This window comes from Bos grunniens, chromosome 11 (assembly GCF_055505025.1).
Source record: "Bos grunniens cultivar Pamir isolate PY7600 chromosome 11, Bosgru_T2T1.0, whole genome shotgun sequence".
In the NCBI taxonomy this organism is placed as follows: domain Eukaryota; kingdom Metazoa; phylum Chordata; class Mammalia; order Artiodactyla; family Bovidae; genus Bos; species Bos grunniens.
In genome coordinates, this window is record NC_141175.1 from 75,560,672 (window position 1) to 75,580,283 (window position 19,612).

At 38.1% G+C, this 19,612-nt stretch overlaps 1 protein-coding gene across 15 annotated transcripts in view; it reads left to right on the forward strand.

Annotated features, from left to right (window-relative positions):
- The window catches only part of LOC147363331 (uncharacterized), a 342,275-nt gene that overhangs the window by 77,797 nt on the left and 244,866 nt on the right, over window positions 1–19,612 (forward strand). For 7 of the 15 annotated variants that reach the window (XR_015136976.1, XM_086327052.1, XM_086327050.1 and 4 more), the window contains 2 exons: window positions 3,843–3,977; window positions 4,276–4,468. The exons of 7 other annotated variants lie outside the window; for them this stretch is intronic. Coding sequence is in view for 6 of the 8 variants with exons in the window: in XM_086327052.1 (XP_086183178.1) it covers window positions 3,919–3,977; window positions 4,276–4,468 (252 nt within the window). In the remaining 2 variants the exon portion in view is untranslated. Of the gene's footprint in view, window positions 1–3,842; window positions 3,978–4,275; window positions 4,469–12,775; window positions 13,392–19,612 lie in introns of those variants that run through there. One more of the 15 variants, XR_015136985.1, reaches the window with a different exon arrangement.

Genomic DNA, 19,612 nt, shown 5'->3' on the forward strand with positions numbered 1-19,612 from the left:
TTTGTTCTATATCAGTCAGTTTAGTTGCTCAGTTGTGTCCGACTCTTTGCGACCCCATGGACTGCAGCACACCAGGCTTCCCTGTCCATCACAACTCCTGAAGCTTGCTCAAACTCATGTCCATCGAGTTGGTGATGCCATCCAATCATCTCCTCCTCTGTCATCCCCTTCTCTTCCCACCTTCAATCTTTCCCAGCATCAGGGTCTTTTCCAAAGAATCAGTTCTTCGCATAAGGTGGCCAAAGTATCGGAGTTTCAGCTTCAGCATCAGTCCTTCCAATGAATATTCAGGACTGATTTCCTTTAGGATTGACCGGTTGGATCTCTTTGCTGTCTAAGGGACTCTCAAGAGTCTTCCCCAACACCACATTTCAAGAGCATCAATTCTTTGGCACTCAGCTTTCTTTATAGTCCAACTCTCACATCCACACCTAACTACTGGAAAAACCATAGATTTGACTAGATGGACCTTTGTTGGCAAAGTTATGTCTCTGCTTTTTGATATGCTGTCTAGGTTGGTCATAACTTTCCTTCCAAGGAGTGTCTTTTAATTTCATGGCTGCAGTCACCATCTGCAGTGATTTTGGAGGCCCAAAAAATAAAGTCTGTCACTGTTTCCCCATCTATTTGCCATGAAGTGATGAGACTGGATGCCATAATCTTGGTTTTCTGAATGTTAAGTGTTAAGCCAACTTTTTCACTCTCCTCTTTCACCTCCATCAAGAGGCTCTTTAGTTCTTCTTTGCTTTCTGCCATAAGGGTAGTGTCAGCTGCACATCTGAGGTTATTGATATTTCTTCCTGCAATCTTGATTCGAGATTGTGCTTCATCCATAAGTTAAATAAGCAGGGTGACAATATACAGCTTTGGTGTACTCCTTTCCTGATTTGGAACCAGTCTGTTGTTCCATGTCCAGTTCTAACTGTTGTTTCTTGACTTGTATACAGATTTGTCAGGAGGCAGGTCAGGTGGTCTGGTATTCCCATCTCTTTAAGAATTGTGCTATATATACTTTTTCTAAAAAAAGAAAATATGTTTCCTTAATAAAAACTACCTAGATGGACTAGTTTTAAGAAATACTTTCCTTGAAAATTATAATTTGGTATATATCTTGGACTACCACTTTAGAAAAGGATTTACTGTTTATTTTATTTGGAATGTCTCATCAAATGATTGAATTCAGTCTTTGAAGTGAACATATCCTTTCTACCCCTAAGCCCTGTAATCCTCCTCTGTCTTCTGATCTCATTTTATTCTTACTGCAACTGTCCTTTGGATGCTCACTCTTTCCTTGTCATTTCAGTCTCATCTTCCTTCCCTCCCCTTTTCTGCATGCCATAGGCAAAATTAAAATTTCCGAAAAGACAGATGCTATTCTGTCATTCCCCAGGCTAAATACACAATGTACAAATGTGGTATTTAAGGTTTTCCTGACCCCATTACACCTTACTCTTCCAATTTTATCTCTGTTGTTCTTCTTTAGACTTCCTCTGTCCCCATCAATCTCAAATTCTCATTATTATGAAAAATTACACTTCCCTACCTCTAATACTATCCAATAGTGAGAAACTTTTTCTTATTTTTCTCTTACTTCATCCTATTGAGAATCTTACTGTTTTTACAAGTCCTAGTTTAAATATTTCACCTAAAACTAAAACTATTTTAAGCAGTAAATAGTATGCTAGAGACTTTTAATATGCTACAGCCTATTCCAGGTGTCAGCAGAATACACCTCTACATTTCTTTCATTCCTCTACAGTGAAAATCAGGAACTCATTTTCTCAACAAGTATTTTTTGTACTCCAGCTACTGTCAGGCACCGTTCACACCTCCAGTGAGTTGCACCCGTGACTAAGACAAAGTTTCTGCTATCAGGACCTTACATTAAAGTATGTGGAGACAGACAACGAATTAATATGCAAAGGGATATAAGTATAATAATAACTAGTGTGGCTGCTAGAGAGAAAACGAAAACAGACTAAGGGTATAGAGTGTGTCCGAAGCTGCCTTTCTAGATAAAGAGGTCAGACAACACTGTTCTGAGGAGTTAATATTTGGAAAGTGAATAAGTAAACTGTATCTGATGATTAACTTTATGTGTCAACTCGACAGGGCTAAGGGATACCCAAAGAGCTGGTAAGACATTATTTCTGCCTATGTCTGTGAGAGTGTCTCCAGAAGAAAATAGCATTTGTGTCAGTAGACATCATGAAGCCCAGCTTCCCCATGTGGCTAAGGGCCCGAATAGAACAAAAAGATAGAAGAAGGTAAAATTCACTCTTTTTGCATAAGCTGAGACATTCATCTTCTCGATCCAGCTATCTGGAGGAGGAATCTTCTAGGAAGAGGGACCAGAAGCTGCAAATGCTGAGTATACATGGTGGACGGGTGGGAAGACATGGAGATACGTGAGGCCAGGGCACAGTAAGTGAGGGGGAGGGCTCAGGAGGTAATGCAGGAGAGGCAAGGAGGAGCCAAACCACTGACAGCCTTGGCGGCCATGGGAAGAATGTGCTGGAGGCCACTGGAGTCTTGAGCAGAGGACTGACATGATCAGACCTACAATCTGGCTGCTATGTAGGCTAGACTGTGGGTGGCCAAGAGTGGAAATAGTGAGACAAGAGGTTATTACAGAAACGCGCCAAGAGATATGGTGGTCTAACATCATGGTGGAATCATGCCCTCCTTTGCACCAAGCACCCATTATAACACTTAAAACACTGGACTTTGCATTTTGGGTATTTGTCTGCAAGGGTGTCACCCCATCTTGAGCAGGGACTACATTTGTCCACTTTTGTATTTTGTAGAGTGTCTATGTCTAGTGCTGCAGTTCACACAGATTTGATGGGATGAACTGCATTTCTCATCCTTTCTCTGTAATTCACACTCTTTGAGACCTTTATTTAGACTCTACTCAGTTTCTTTTCTTTTTTTTTTAATAGGATACATAATGACAGTTTCTTCAAACTTTTCTCCTGGGTCTTAATTTACAATCTTAGCTGTCTTTGTTTCCTTTCTCTGAAATGTAGTATAGTTGGCTCCCTTTTAAGTTATTAAGTAAAAGTCTCCAATATTGATATAGTCTTGGGTACTTTATAAACAAACTCTCTGGGTTTTCATTTTGTTTGGGGGCGAATTTTACTAAAATAAATGTTCTATTAAAAATAAATTTATAGATTTGGGATCTGAAGGCAAAGTGACTTGAAACTCCAATGTTAAAGATTTATCTGGTGAAAATAAGTGTTTAAAAATCTAAAACGAGCAAGTCCCTTTTCAAATTATAGACCGTATTAGGAAACTGCCTTGTTCTGATGTGCTGGATTTGGAAGTAAAGAGAAGGAGCCACCTCCCTTCTTTATTTTTCTATTTACATGACAAATGGACTGACAAATGAGGTTAAAATTCATTATAAGGGAATCATTAGGCAATGTGGTATTGGATCATCTACCTTTCTACTTGAGATCCACCTTAGAAGTTTCTGGTCCAGAGGGGAGGTATTGTGATCCAGCAGCAAATCTGGCTCATATATATATAAAATGTTACTTGACTTCTGACAGAGAATCAATGTTGGGCTTGATAGCACATGATTAGCTATGGGTGAACTGCAACAATTCATTTTAATTTCTCTAAGTTTCAGTTTTCCTTTTTCTAGATAGGAGGAGGTAGTAATATTATACCTATAATACAGGATTGTGGGGAGAATTAAAAGAGATAGATATAAAATACTTATATGAATATAGTGCCCACTTATGTGGGCAATACATAACACAACAAATATGAACCTTTGCCTCTGCATCGCTTTTCTTGGCTGTCATGCTAATACTCTTCTTTGTTCAACTTAGATTCATCCATTCTTAGCCCAGAGTGCTGACTGCCTGAGAAAGCTTCATCTAAACGCCCTTAACAACTGGCTTTTCAATGGGCTTATCTAGAGATTTCAGTGGAGGCTGGGAGCACAGGAGAACAGAGGAGGGAAGGTATATCCCCTGTATCTCCACTTTCATGCTGAGCTCCTGGCAGTGGCTGGCTCCCTCCTTATCTATTGCTTTACTCATCGTTCCTCCTCTGTGTACTCATCCCTCATTGGATCCACTAGCACTATTCCCACCTCCTGTAGCTAGTGATTGGGTGATAACACCCCCTTTTGGTCCCCTGAACCCTGTCTATACCTCTGAAAGTAGTCCATTTGATACTTCTTTTCCCTTGAACCATCGGAGTGGAATTGTGTTTGCTTCTGTGGACCTGGACTGATACTTTTCAAATTCTTCCTTTCAGCAAAAACTGGTTTTGTTACGTTTGGGAAAGATTTCTGACCCATGGAGCAGGATTTACTTTAAGTCAGCAAATATTTGCTACTGTCCAGGCAATGGGGATATCAAATAATCAAGACATAACCCCTGATCTCAAAGAGACTGCAGTCTGTTGGAGTATTAGAGGTGAACAGGAGACAAAGGCAATCTTTGCAAAGGTAAATATTTAAGTGCCAAGAGCATAATAATGTCTAAATTATAGGAAACTGTAGATAAATAAAGTTGAGAACAAACATTTCCACAAAGAGACTCTATTAATTTTGATGGTGAATAGAAATCCATCAGATGGAGATGGGAAGGTAAATTTTTTCAAGCAAGAAAACAGCATATGCAAAGACTTCAAGTTATAAAATTACTTGGTACCTTTGGTGAACATTTAGAAATAATGAGGGTTGGAAAAATTAAGATAAGGGCAGAAGGCATGAGGGGAGGAGCATGGTTACAGGAGCATTATTGAAGTAGCAGGAGCTGTGGATGTAGAAACAGTCAAGGACACACAGAGGTTTTATATGACACCCCAGGAAGTTTGGACTCTATCCTAATAATATATATGCTAAGCTAGTGATTCCTTTTAAGCAATTGGGATATTCAATTCAGTTTGTAGTATTGGAAAAAGAACAGTGAAAGGGATGTGGATGATGGAAGGAACAAGATTGCAGATTGGGAGACAAGATAGACTTGTTATGGTCTAGAAAGGAGAGGATAAGAAGAGACCAAGAAAGTTTAGTAAAGGGTGGAGAAAAAGAAAAGGAGACTTATTCTAGAAACTTTGGTAAGTAGTATGGATAAGCTTTAGTGAAAATCACAGGTGAGAACAGATAAAGACACCTAGGGTGGCACTGAATTTCTGACTCTTGGTGGATGTTGGCACCACTGGCTATTAGCTTTGGTGGTGAGGAGAGTTAGTTTATTCCATTTGAATATGTTGAGATGAAATATTTGTGGCAGAGGCCAGACTCGGTTTTGTGGGAACTTAAGCTAATACAATTGTGGAAACATCTTTAAGAAAGAGAATTCAAAGGTAAATACTAATTCTGCTAGTGTGTTAGCATCAGTCTTTGGAAAAGCAGCTGTACTATATGTGATGAGAAAGAATATGACAACGGGATAGTTGAGAGAAGGGTTTTGCATGAAACCAACCCCAATCGGGGTACATTCTAAAAAAATTAAAAGATGCCCTGAAATCTTTATAATGTCAGTATCAGGAAATACAAAGACAGACTCAGAAACTGTTCCAGGTTAGGGAAAGTAACTATAGTAAATTTTCTATAAATCTGGTATTGTATCAAAATTAAAACACTATCTGTCTCCAAAACCTTACCCTTCCTAAAAGCAATCTTGATTTAAATCCCAATTGTGCCACTTTGTAGCTTTATGTATTGATGCAAATTATATACCTTTTTTCTGTCTTATTTGCTTTAGCTATTGGTTAGGAGTACTAATAGGTCACTGTGAAAATTAACTAACATGAAAAGATGTAATATTTGTAAACTGTTTAGCAAGGTTCCTAGAAAATATTTTCAATAAATTACCACTATTTTGATTAACAATGTTTTCCATTCTAGATAGTTGCAAGGGAAGCAAAATATAGACAAATTGTAGAATATCTATTAGGGCAAGAAGATGGACATGGTAGAGGAGTGAAAGATGAAATAACTGGTGTGGGTGAAGTTGTTGTTGTTCAGTCACCAAGATGTGTCTGATTCTGTGACCCCATGGACTGAAGCACACCAGGCCTCCCAGTCCCTCACCATCTCTCATAGTTTGCCCAAATTTATGTCCATTGAATCAGTGATGCCATCCAAACATCTCATTCTCTGTTGCCCTCTTCTCCTTCTGCCTTCAATCTTTCTCAGCATCAGGATCTTTTCCAATGAATTGGCACTTTGTATCAGGTGACCATATTATTGGAGCTTCAGCATCGATCCTTCCAATAAATATTCAGAGTTGATTTCCTTTAGGATTGGTTTGATCTCCTTGCTGTCCAAGGGACTTTCAGGAGTCTTCTCCAGCACCACAGTTCAAAAGCATCAGTTCTTCTATGCTCTGACTTCTTTATGGTCTAACTCTCACATCCATATGTGACTACTGGAAAGACCATCCATATAGTTATATGGACATTTGTTGGTAAAGTGATGCCTTTGCTTTTTAAAACACTATCTAGATTTGTCATAGCTTTCCTTCCAAAAAGCATTTGTCTCCTAATTTTGGCTGAAGTTGCCATCTGCAGTGATTTTAGAGCCCAGGAAGAGGAAATCTGTCACTGCTTCCACCTTTTACTTGCCATGAAGTGATTGGACTGGATGCCATGATCTTAATTTACTTAATATTGAATTTTAAGCTAGTTTTTTACCCTCCTCTTTCAGCCTCATGAAGAGGCTCTTTAGTTCCTCCTCACTTTCTGCCATTAGATTGGTATCATCTGCATATCTGAGGTTGTTGATATTTCTCCCAGCAGTCTTGATTCCAGCTTGTGCTTCATCCAGCCCAGCATTTCGCATGATGTGCTCTGTATATAACTTAAATAAAGAGGATGGCAATATACAGCCTTGTCGTACTCCTTTCTCAATTTTGAACTAGTCAGTTGTTCCATATAAGGTTCTAACTGTTGCTTCTTGACCTGCATACAGGTTTCTCAGGAGACAGGTAAGATGGGCTGGTATTCCCATCTCTTTAAGAGTTTTCCACAGTTTGTCATGATATACACAGTCAAAGGCTTTAGCATAGTCAATGAAACAGAAGTTGACGTTTTTCTGGAATTCTCTTGCTTTCTCTGTGACCTAACAGATATTGGCAATTTGATCTCTGATTCCTCTGCCTTTTCTAAACCCAGCTTATACATCTGGAAGTTCTTGATTCAAGTTCTGCTGAAGTCTAGCTTGAAGGATTTTGAGCAAAACCTTACTAGCATGGGAAGTGAGTGCAATTGTCCAGTACTTTGAACATTCTTTAGTTCTGCCCTTCTTGGGAACTGGAATGATGATGACCTTTTCCAGTCCTGTGGCCACTGCTGGGTTTTCCAAATTTGCTGACCTTTTGAGTACAGCACTTTAGCAGCAGCATCTTTTAAGGATTTTAGATAGCTCTGCTGGAATTCCATCAGCTCCACTGGCTTTATCAGCAGCACTGCTTCTTAAGGCCCATTTGACACTCCAGGATGTCTGGTGTGAGTGACCACACCATTGTAGTTATCCAGGTCATTAAGATCTTTGAGGTACAGTTCTTCTGTGTAATCTTGCCATCTTTATCTGTTCTGTTTTTACTAGGTCTTTACCATTTCTGTCATTTATTGTGCCCATCTTTGCATGAAATTTTCCTCTGATATCTCCAGTTTTCTTGAAGAGATCTCTAATATTTCCCCTTCTGATGTTTTCTTCTATTTCTTGGCATTGTTCATTGAAGAAGGCCTTCTTGCCTCTCCTTGCTATTCTTTGGAACTCTGCATTCAGTTGGGTATACCTATCCCTTTCTCCCTTTCTTTTCACTTCTCATCTTTCCTCAACTATTTGTAAAGCCTCCTCAGAGAATACTTTGCCTTCTTGCATTTCCTTTTTTTGTTACGGTTTTGGTCAGCGCCTTCAGTACAGTATTACAAACCTCTGTCATAGTTCTTCAGGCACTTTGTCTACCAGATCTAATTTCTTGAATTTATTCATCACCTCCACTGTATAATCATAGAGGATTTGATTTAGGTCATACTTGACTAGCCTAGTGGTTTCCCCTGCTTTCTTTAGTTTAAACCTAGTGGGTGTAGTATAGGTATTGAAATAGGGCCAGCAATTAATCAAAGTTTAATATGGGGAGTGGTGAGGACAGAATTTTAAGACAGAGAAAAAATTAGATGACGAATAAGGTGCTAAGTATAGCCTGATGATGCTAGGCATGGGAGGTATGGATGGTGGATCTGGACTTTAGATTTCCATCATAGTTGTAAAGTTGTCTTGGGTCAAAATTGGCAGAAGATCCAAAATGATTTTCTAGTGGGATTTGGAAGACCCTGCTTTGCAAGATTACCCTTTCAACAGAATTTCTATAATTTCTTTCCCAGATGTTCAACGTATAATGTCTGTGTTAAATCTCTCTAGCTCTATTTTGGGAAATCAGAGCAGCTTTGTGTTGAAAAGTCTATGTACAGGGACAGACTAAAAGAAAGCATCATTTCTTGTTTATCCAAGAAGCCCAGTTTGAAAGATAAAATTGGGTATATTGTTATTATTTACATTTCTATTGTTAAATTTCTCTATTCTTTAAGAATCACCTCTTGAATATTTTCTTAGTCTGTTCAGTCTGCTATGAAAAAGTACTATAAATGGATAGCTTATAAACACTGTAAGTTTAGGTCTCACAGTTTAGGAGCTAGAAAAATCCACGATCGTGGCCCTGGAGAGTCTTCAGTGATATGTGAGTGCTAGCTTCCTAGATGACTACTTTTTCCACTGTAAACTGATGGAAGGGACATGGGAACTTTCTTAGGTCTCTTTGTAAAGGTATTAATCCCATTCATGGGGACTCCACCCTCATGATCTAATTGCTTCACCTTATAATACCATCACCTTGGGCATTAGGTTTCAACAAATGAATTTTGTGGACACACATTTAGACCATAGCAATTATTAAGATCATATTCTATTCTCCTTTATATTTCTAGAATCTTTATTTTTTTATTGAAGGATAATTGTATTTTGTTATTGAAGGATTATTGCTTTACAGAACTTTATTGTTTTCTATCAAACCTCAATATGAATCAACCATATGTATAGATATAACCCCTCCCTTTTGAACTTCCCTCCCATCTCCCTCTCCATCCCACCCCTCTAGGTTGATACAGAGCCCCTGTTTGAGTTTCCTGAGGCATGCAGCAAATTCCTATCTATTTTACATATGGTAATGTAAGTTTCCATGTTACTTGTCATACATCTCACCATCTCCTCCCCTCTCCCCATGTCCATACGTCTATTCTCTATGTCTTTTCTCTATTGCTCCTGCTGCTGCTGCTAAATCGCTTCAGTCGTGTCCAACTCTGTGCGACCCCATAGACGGCAGCCCACTAGGCTCTCCCGTCCCTGGGATTCTCCAGGCAAGAACACTGGAGTGGGTTGCCATTTCCTTCTCCAGTGCATGAAAGTGAAAAGTGAAAGTGAAGTCGCTCAGTCATGTCCAACTCTTTGCGACCCCATGGACTGCAGCCTACCAGGCTCCTCCATCCATGGGATTTTCCAGGCAAGAGTACTGGAGTGGGGTGCCATTGCCTTCTTCTCTCTATTGCTGTATTGTAAATAAATTCTTCAGTTCCATTTTTCTAGATTCCGTATATATGCATTAGAATATGATGTTTCTCTTTCTCTTTCTGACTTACTTCACTCTGTATAAGTTCTAGATTCATCTACCTCATCAGAACTGACTCAAATGTCTTCCTTTTTATGGCTGAGTAATATTCCATTGTGCATATGTACCACTTTCCTTTATCCATTCATCTGTCGATGGACATCTAGGTGGCTTCCATGTCCTAGCTATTGTAAGTAGTGCTGCACTGAACAATGGGATACATGTGTCTTTTTCAATTTTGATTTCCTCAGGGTATATGCCTAGGAGTGGGATTGTGGGATCACATGGTGGTTTTACTCCTAGTTTTTTAAGGAATCACCATACTGTCTTCCATAATGGCCATACCAATTTACATTCCCACCAACAGTGCAAGAGGGTTCCCTTTTCTCCACACCCTCTCCAGCATTTATTGTTTGTAGACTTTTTGATGATGGCCATTCTGATCAGTGTGAGGTGATATCTCATTGTAGTTTTGATTTGTATTTCTCTAATAATGAGCGATATTGAGCATCTTTTCATATGTTTCTTAGCCATCTGTATGTCTTCTTTGGAGAAATGTCTGTTTAGGTCTTTTTCCTACTTTTTGATTGGGTTATTTGTTTTCTGGTATTGAGTTGAATGAGCTGCTAGTATATTTTGGAAATTAGTCCTTTGTCAGTTGTTTCATTTACTATTATTTTTTCCCATTTTGAGGGTTGTCTTTTCACCTTGCTTATAGTTTCCTTTGCTGTGCAAAAGCTTTTAAGTTTAATCAGATCCCACTTGTTTACTTTTGTTTTTATTTCCACTGCTCCAGGAGGTGGGTCATAGAGGATCTTGCTTTGATTTATGTCATTGAGTGTTCTGCCTATGTTTTCCTCTAAGAGTTTTATAGTTTCTGGTCTTACATTTAGGTCTTTAATCCATTTTGAGTTTATCTTTGTGTTTGGTGTTAAGAAGTGTTCTGATTTCATTCTTTTACATGTAACTGTCCAGTTTTCCCAGCACCATTTATTGAAGAGGTTGTATTTCTAGAATCTTTTATAATACCTTCAAGGTAGAGGTATAGAGTGTTGATTATCAAGAAAAGCTTGTTGAATCAATGATTCAAGGGGTAAGTGCTTCAGTGATGACATGGGAGTCGTTTTATTATGAAGCAATTTTATTTTTAGTGTTATTTGTTATTGCATTTTGGCTGTAGGTACTATTTATGAACTTGATTGTTTTAAGGTTTGGTTTGCAATCTTTAGATGGAGGGGAGAAATAACATGTTCATCTTGATTTTAAAAGTGGGTACTGTGAAGCAAGTCTGCAGAAAGCTGTTACTTTTTTATGTGCATAGGTCCTATGTTAAAAAGAACAGAATAATAGTATTTTTATTGGGTGTAGGACATTTAAAAAATGACATTCATATCCATCTTCATAATTCTCACCTTTTCCCTCCTCTGACTGACTTTAAAAATTAATTTGATTATAGAACTGTCCTATAGGGTTAATCACAAATGATTCTGTCTATTAAAAATAGCCAAGGTATAAATAAATGAAGTTAAAATGGCTCCTACTCAGAAATTGTGCTTACAGATCCGCAGGATATTGACTCAGTAGTATACTACCTCACTCCGTGAGTGCAGTTTCTTAGAATAATGATGTGGAGTGTGTACCAAGTGTTCTAATTAAAACCCATGGTCATTCATCTATCTAATTGCAACAATGCCCTCCAGGATACTTCCACTCCAAATGTACCATTCTTCTTTTGCCTGAGCAAGTGACTTTAAAACCACCTGGCTTTGTGCCAGGACCTGAAGTGAAAAATTTACTGACTGTGATATCACACTAGTAACAGCATTACAGAATGAAAAATTAAAGAGGACAGTCAAAGAAGCTAGATTTTCTATCAGGTTTCTAGAGGTATAGCTTATAAGGTTTCAGTATTAGCTGTCATAATATCTAATTTTCTCCACAAATTAATAGAAGTCATCTGTTAATAAAAGACTTTCTAAAATACACTGTAACCTCTGAGTTCCCAAGCTAAAGAAAAAAAAAAAATGAAGCTTTAAGGAGACAGACACCATTATTGGCTATGCTTTCTTATAGATTTAACCCGGAAGGCTGGGAAATTGTATTCAGGAGCCCTCAGGGCTAGTACTCAGGTTAACACAAAAATAAATTTACCCCGTACCAGAAATATCCAAGACTACAGTGAAATAACTTCACAGCATCCTGTGGATCATGAGTCTATAAATGCTATTTTCTTTTAGAGTATATTGTGTTGTTATTTTGATTGATTATATCCTGTGGGTTGAAATAGTCAGAAAGTACTTTTTGATATGAACAATAAGATATCATCATCCTATCAGAATCATGAAGGCTACTATTTATTTCCTTATTAACTATGTACCAGACACTACCTAAATGATTTACATATATTAACTCATTTAATCCTCAGAACCATTACATGGAAGATTACAATTTTTATCTTATTTTAAATATCTAAATTGAGGTACAGAGAGGTGACACAAGATCAATGTTGTACATTCAGGGAGTGGTAGTGCTGGATTTAAACACAGTCTTCTGGCTCCATAGCTCAAATGACACATACATATATGCTACTGGCCATTTCAGTGTTTGAATTTATACAGGCAGCAGTGAACTCTCTAATCATATTTCCATTTTTACCTCACAGAATAAATAGAAGACATTTGGGCTAAATAGGTAATATAATCCATTAAGCAATGATATTATTAATGTCTCTCGAATTAAGTGGTAGATATTGAAAACTGGAACAACCATCCCTGTAAATCATTGTAACCGCAGAATGTTTTGAGCACTTATTTGCTCAAAACCTTGCTTTATTTACGTCAATCAGTTCTGAAGCTTCACAGTATCCCCCTCCTAATATCCCCCTTCTAATGATCTGAGTCTAACCCCTAAATAACAAAATCATGCATTTATTTACTTCTTCTATTGATACTCTGTTTCAGGATCATCTTTGTGGTGTTTTTCTTTGCTGAAGGAAGTCAGTAAAACTCATGTTGGTTACATATTAACAGATTTCTTTATTTAAGTTCTACTCTTTGAGAATTCAACAAGATTCAGCTGAGGCCCCTCTATTTGGTTATTTAAGCACTTCTCTTTTCAAGGCCATTTGCACCTGTTCAGCTCAAAGTTTCTGGCAGCCCTTGGCGAATCACATATTCTGCCTGAGCTCTGATTTTGTGGAAGACAAAATGTTTCTAGAACATGGAGTTTATTTTGTCCTGTGAAAATTACATTTTACCCATTGCAGTCCTTATTTTTCTGAAGAGACTTGTCTTTATGGTAGGCCATAGTGATCCCCATCGCCTGGTGTTTGATTCCAATCAACACACCATGGAAAAGTGATAAGATGTTACTTCCAAATTAGGTTATAATAAAAGTATTAATTATTCGGGAAGAGAGAGAGGGACAGAGGGAGTTGGGAGAGAGAGGAAGAAAGGGAGGAACAGGGTAAAGAAAAGTGTGGAAGAGAGAGGGAGAGAGAGGTTTCTTACTTAATTCAGAGTGAAGGCAGCTGCCATGTTTGAGCTGGCACATGGAGAGGCACAGGTGGCAAGGATCTGGTTCTCCAGCCAATAGCCAGTGAGGGCTTACAGGTTAAATGAGCTTGGAAGTGGGTCCATTCCCATTTGAGCTCTGAGATCACTGCAGCCTCAACAGAAAACTGCACTAAAACCTTGTAAAAGATCCAAAATGAGAGGCGATGCTACAGCTGGATTTCTGACTCCCCAAAACCATAAGGTAATGTTTGTTGTTTGAAGCTGCTGGTTCTAGGGGTGGGGTGGGGATAACTTCTTACATATTAAAAGATAAATGATACAGATCTTATACCTGAAAGCAGTGTGCCTCCATAGAAAAACCTGAAATGTGAGTGTGGCTTTGGAACTGGGTAGTAAACTTTGAAAAGAGGGTTAGTGAAAGTTTAAGCTATGTTGAACTCCCTTTTAGTAGAAATACAGATTTTGAAGATACCACCAGTGAAGCCTCAAAAGGAGGTGGGGAACATGCTCTTGGAAAGTATAGCAAGTGGAGATGGGGAGTCCTTGTTATAGCAGTGGAAAGCTTGACAACTTTATTGCAAGTAGGAATGTGGAAAGTAGAATATGTGTCTTATGATCTGGGCGATCAAGCTACAGAGACTTCCAAGCAACGTGTTGAAGGTTCTGCTTGGTTTCTTTTTGCTGCTATACTAAAATGGGAAAGAGAGAATTAAGGAAAGGGATGTTAAAGGGAGCCGGTGTTGTTGGTTTTGAAAATCCTCAACCTCTTCTAGAAGGCAGGTGATACTAAACTTATGAAGTGTGTTCTAAGCACAAGTTGAATCTAAGATGCTGTTCAGAAAACACAATTTAGATATTGGACCAAGGGTGTGACTCTAAAATCTTTTGTTGAGATTTGGGAGAATGACATTGAAACATGTAAAATATCATGTAAGAAACGAGTTGCCAGTCCAGGTTCGATACACGATACTGGATGCTTGGGGCTAGTGCACTGGGACGACCCAGAGGGATGGTATGGGGAGGGAGGAGGGTTCAGGATGGGGAACACATGTATACCTGTGGCGGATTCATTTTGATGTTTGGCAAAACTAATACAATTATGTAAAGTTTAAAAATAAAGTAAAATTAAAAAAAAAAAGTATAAAAAAAAAAAGAGTACCGACTGATTAGGGAGTTGCTGTAGACTACTATTAGTCATACAAAAGGCCCTATGGAAAGATTAAGTGTGTGCCACAGAGGTTCTCTTAATGAAAAACAAACAAACCCCAACATCTCTTATCTTAAAGACATTCATGAATGTTAATTTTATCTAAGAGAGTGAGCCTCAATGAAATTCATAGGTGGCTCAAAGAATTTTTGGAATGAATTATATCAATAGAAACATGTGGGCTTAGATGTAGAGCAACAGATGCAGTACAAATAAAAAACAGCTGGGGCCCCAGATTTTACCCCAAATTTTCCTGCAACAGCCTCCATAGAGTTGGAGACACAGCAGAGCTAGGAACAAATACCAGGGCTCTTCTTTCTGGTTCACTTATTTTTTTCTAAATTATTGTAAATCATTAACCTACACACAAGGCATTTGTCTTCCTCAAGGAAGAGATAACTGGAACACTCTTTTTATGGTAAATAACACCTGCACCCCAGTAGAGTACTCTTGTTATATGAACATCAAATCTTTACTTGGTTCCCTTGCTATTTACTTGGTTCCCTACCTATCCTGAGTCTGTGGTGTAAATGTCAGAGCCTTTAGAAATCCAAGATCCCTGGGCCCTTTATAGACAATGTCTCATTGAGATGTGTGCCCAGCAACTTACAAAATGAAACCACTGTAGACTGTTTGAAGAATTACTCAGAGGTTACACTGATTGAGTTTTATGTATGTCATCTGGGTGATAGTTTCTACAATGATATTATACCTTTGGAAGGATGATCATTAACCTTAAGTTATAAATGATACTTTCACAGCTTCAGTACTCAAAAGACAAATCTAAACTATTTGGCCCCAGTAATAATAGAAAATCTGGTAGCTTTAGACTTTCTATTAACCTGTACCATTCCCATCATTTTGTGCTGCATTTGGATAAATATTCTTAGCTAAGTAGAATGCTCCTCTGAAGTGGAGGAGTTGGCCATTTAACTCTCCAAGGTAGATCCTAATACATTTTGTCTTACTTACTTGTCCCGAGTTCAGTAGTTTCTGCACATGACTTTGAAGCGTTCTACAAAATCCAATCATCACTCTTCTTTCCTACTTTGTGTACATCTCCAGTTTTAAATGTTTCTGTGTAGCCACTATCATATCAGGTGACCTGACAACTCATCCTTAACAAAAGAAGCAAAAGATCATACCCTGATTTGACTCTAAACTTTTTTTTTTTTTTGAAGATGATGATGTCAGATCATCACAGTGCTGTAGATCAGAAATGAAACTGTGTTTGTGGCCAGTCCTCTGGACTGGTCAGCAGATGGCCAAAAGCTAGTGTGACTTAGAACTAGAACCCATTCTCAACATACATACCTACATGGCTGCTCTTGTTAGTACAGTGTTGATTCTCTGGAAATTAGCCGCATGCCTGCAGCTTGCTTCGTCTGAGGATAATGTCACCACCAGAATGGCTGCTCTGACCATTTGCTTGGTGTCTTTCTCATGGCTTTTTTAACAAGGAGGCTGGGCACCCTAAAAATATTCCCACCTCTACAGCATGGTTTATGCCTTGGTGTGATGTGCCCTGGAATACTTTTCACTTCACATTTCTAAGTAGAAAGATAAGTGCCTAACTTATCCCAGTCCATAAGATTTAAAAATTGTCCTCAGTGTCTTGAAGTTTTGCACAAAATTCTCTCTGAATTTTACACCTGGCACAAGTTAATGCTGGACGCCATAGTCAGCTCTTAATACAGGTCCAAAATACTGAATGTATCGTATCATTAGCTGCCTGGTTACATTGACTTCCTAGCTCCTCTTGTACACTACTGCAAATCCCTTAGGAATGAGAGCTCTGGGATTGGTGACACAACCTGAAGTGGCATTACAAGCCTTTGCTTGAACCAGAGCAACTCCTCTGCCCCAAGGAAGCTTAGTATAGATGTCACTGAAGCAGGCTGTGGTCATCCTAAGATCTGTCCTTATGCATCTCTTCATCCATATATCTGTCCTTGGCTGATTCTGACTCATTGCTTGCTTGCTTCTTTCCTTGCTTTGGAAGGCTATCCAAGATGTATACACACTACTTTAGGAAGGGAATTGCTTTAAAAAAAAAAAACTGCAAAGGGTTTGGGAAGAGTGCTTAAGAAAGAGTAGCCAGGCTGGATGACTCAAGTATAAATGAGAGAGGATTTCATAGAGAAGTATCAGTGTGACTTTGTGATCAAGTGATATAGGAATTTTATAAAAGGGAAGAACTGTCCAACACTGGTCTATTAGTGAGGTACTTAGAGGCTCCTTGACCTGCATATTTAAAGTTCCTAAGATGATGGCTTTTTCCTCCTTTTGGCTGTGTAGCAAACTGTTTTAATCCACAGTTGTGCCTTATTGTTCCATTAAAATTGTATTCTTCAATCCATCAATAAATATTTGTGGTTAAAACAAAAAAAAAAAAAAAAAGAACTAGAACCACCACCAACCCCCTTAATCAGTTAAAAAATTAGAACCACAGAATATATGACTTATATACTACCTGCATTTTTACTTAGAACCTCATATAGTTGTGTCCTTATTTTAAAAAATCAACCGACTCAAAGACTCAACTCCTTATTTCTCAACCATAAGATTTTTGTCCAGTCCACAAGCAATAAAAGTTGTCCATTCACTTCCTGTGATGAAATACCAATTCACAATTCCTTATAGTCTCTTTTGCTGAACTGAATAAGCCCAATTTGCTTGTATCATAACAGATTTCTTTATCTAAGAAGGTTTCACTGAAAATATCTAAAGTTGATTTACTTTGTCATTGTCTAAATTATGCTTTTTAAAGTTTTTAAGAAGCATCATTGATTTTCAATAGATAGTATTGTAATTTTTCTTGATATTTTTGTTTATAAAGAAGCTTGAAAGGAGTGATGACATGAAGGATTGTGAATAAGCATATCTTGACATTTAAGAATAAAAATACTATTTAAAAATTCTATCTTTATTGTTAATTCTGTCACTAGTGGTAAAAAAAAAAAGCAAGGGTTGGCTGAGTAAGGCACCTTGCCCTGGCTTCTGCTGCCAATGCACAGTGTAGACAGGACTTGAACACAGGTTTCCTGACTCTGCTCCTAGATGTTAACTACCTGCGTCCTGTCCCAAGCAACGCAGGGCTCTGAGCCCCTTGGGCTTGCTTGTATTTCCAAGTGGCCTCACATCCAGAATAGCAGGGTTTACTCTGGTGACATCCAACTCTGTATGAGAGTGTTCCTTTCCCCTTTTCCCTTTTGCTTAAGCAAAGGAAGCTGCTAGAGGAGAGTCTGAACCGTTGATTATCCATAACTGCTCACTTATAAATAAAATGAGGTCTTTCCTGGTGGCTCAGCTGGAAAAGAATCTGCCTGCAATGTGGGCGGGAAACCTGGATTCTATCCCTGGGTAGGGAAGATCCCCTGGAGAAGGGAATTGCTACCCATTCCAGTATTCTGGCCTGGAGAATTTCATGGACTGTATAGTCCATGGGGTTGCAAAAAGTTGGACACGACTGAAAGACTTTCACTTTCAGTGGTAAACAATTATTTGTAATAATTTTTTCCCAATCCTGATTATTTTAAGGTTGTATAGATAAGACCTATGTTTATAATGATAGATTCATCGATGGTATAGGTCAAGGATCTAAACCCTGATATTGTATAAGTGCCACTCTACCACATAATCTTAAATATTATTTAATCTTTCAAAACGTGAGTACCTGATGTGGGTCTAGCACTGCTCTACAGCCAGTGAGTGCTATAAGAGAAACGTGACAACTTTTCCTTCATGATTACTCTTTTGTTAAGAAAAAGAAACAAAGACAAGGGAAATAATGACTAGTTTTTGATTTTTATAGGATCAGAACACATTCAAGGTAGAAGAGCTATTTAAGCATGTGATGATGACTCAGCAAAATTGTCTTAACTATAAGTAGTTTTATTCCGCTACCATAACTATATAGTAGTGATTTTTTTTTTTTTAATTTGCCTTTTTGCTAATAGTTTGATAATATCTGATTTGGAGGTATAAGTACACAAAATTGGTGAAACTTTCAATTTTTAAGTAATGCCTAATAAAATGAATGTCCTTCTTTTATGAAAATTTAACTTGATTCCTTTTGAAACACTGACCGTTCATTTTGCAAATTATATTCTCCCTGGATAGCCTCTTCCTTCTTTAAGAGTACTAGCATACTATCAGATCAGAAATCCTTGCCAAACAGAATCCCAAGCCTCTGTTTCAGATTCATTTTTCATCTTTTGCTAATACTAATTTTCTGCTTACCTCCTGCTGGGGATGTTCCTTGATAATATGGTGGTATTTTTTAAAAAAGTATTAACATTCTAATATAGGTGTAGATGTAAGCATTTAAGAATCCTTTCACATAAACACTTTGGGACGGTAATGAACTAAGAGTCAGGAAAAAAAAACCCAAAACACTAACTGTAAGAGGAGTTAAATATAGTCAAAGTAGGTCATTTTGTATTCTACTTTAAGTTCAGATAGGCCAGAGAACATTTTTATGCTGAATTAATCCTATTGTATCAAATGCACAAAAACCTCCAGGGAAGCCAGATTGTGTCACCTGAGGGCATATGATAAGAGGTCAATTGACTCTTTTCTCAGGTTATGATCATCATTAATGATAATGGACATTCTGTTCTGGGACTGAGGTAAGGGCATACTCTTTTATTGACCATTGATGCCATTGAAAATAATAGACGTTTATATGGAAGAATTTAGGACCATCCGGGGAAGGTGGCTAGGGAAGGTCAATTCAGCAGAACAGAAATAGCATCCCTCCATTCAAAGGTGTTTGGTTAGAGCTTGAGTCAGTGGAGGGAAGTGGTGTTTGACAGATATGAGATTTCTCACTTTGATATTACTCATTTGTGGGCTTTCAATACACTCTCATTCCTTGGAAATTCATTTTTGTGTGTTCATTCATCTGTCCAAGCTAGAAAGTTGATGTGAATAACAATTTTCCAAAGTCTTCAATTGCAAGGAGATGTAAGGGACAAGCAGGAGAATAATAAATGCTTTGTCTTGCATGGTATGTTCAGTTCTACCTGAGAACATGTCTTATGAGTCTAGAAGATCCAGAGCTGAGTAATGTCAGATGATAACTGGAAGACTGTTTACATAATCGCCGAGCTGAGGAGAAAAAAATGAATGTTGTAGCTGGACAGAGAACTGAAATTAGATACCTAGGGAAACAGACCCAGAATCCAAACTGAAAAGAAACAAAGGCATAAATGGAGAGAGAGTATTAGGACCGATAGCACAGGTGATTGAGA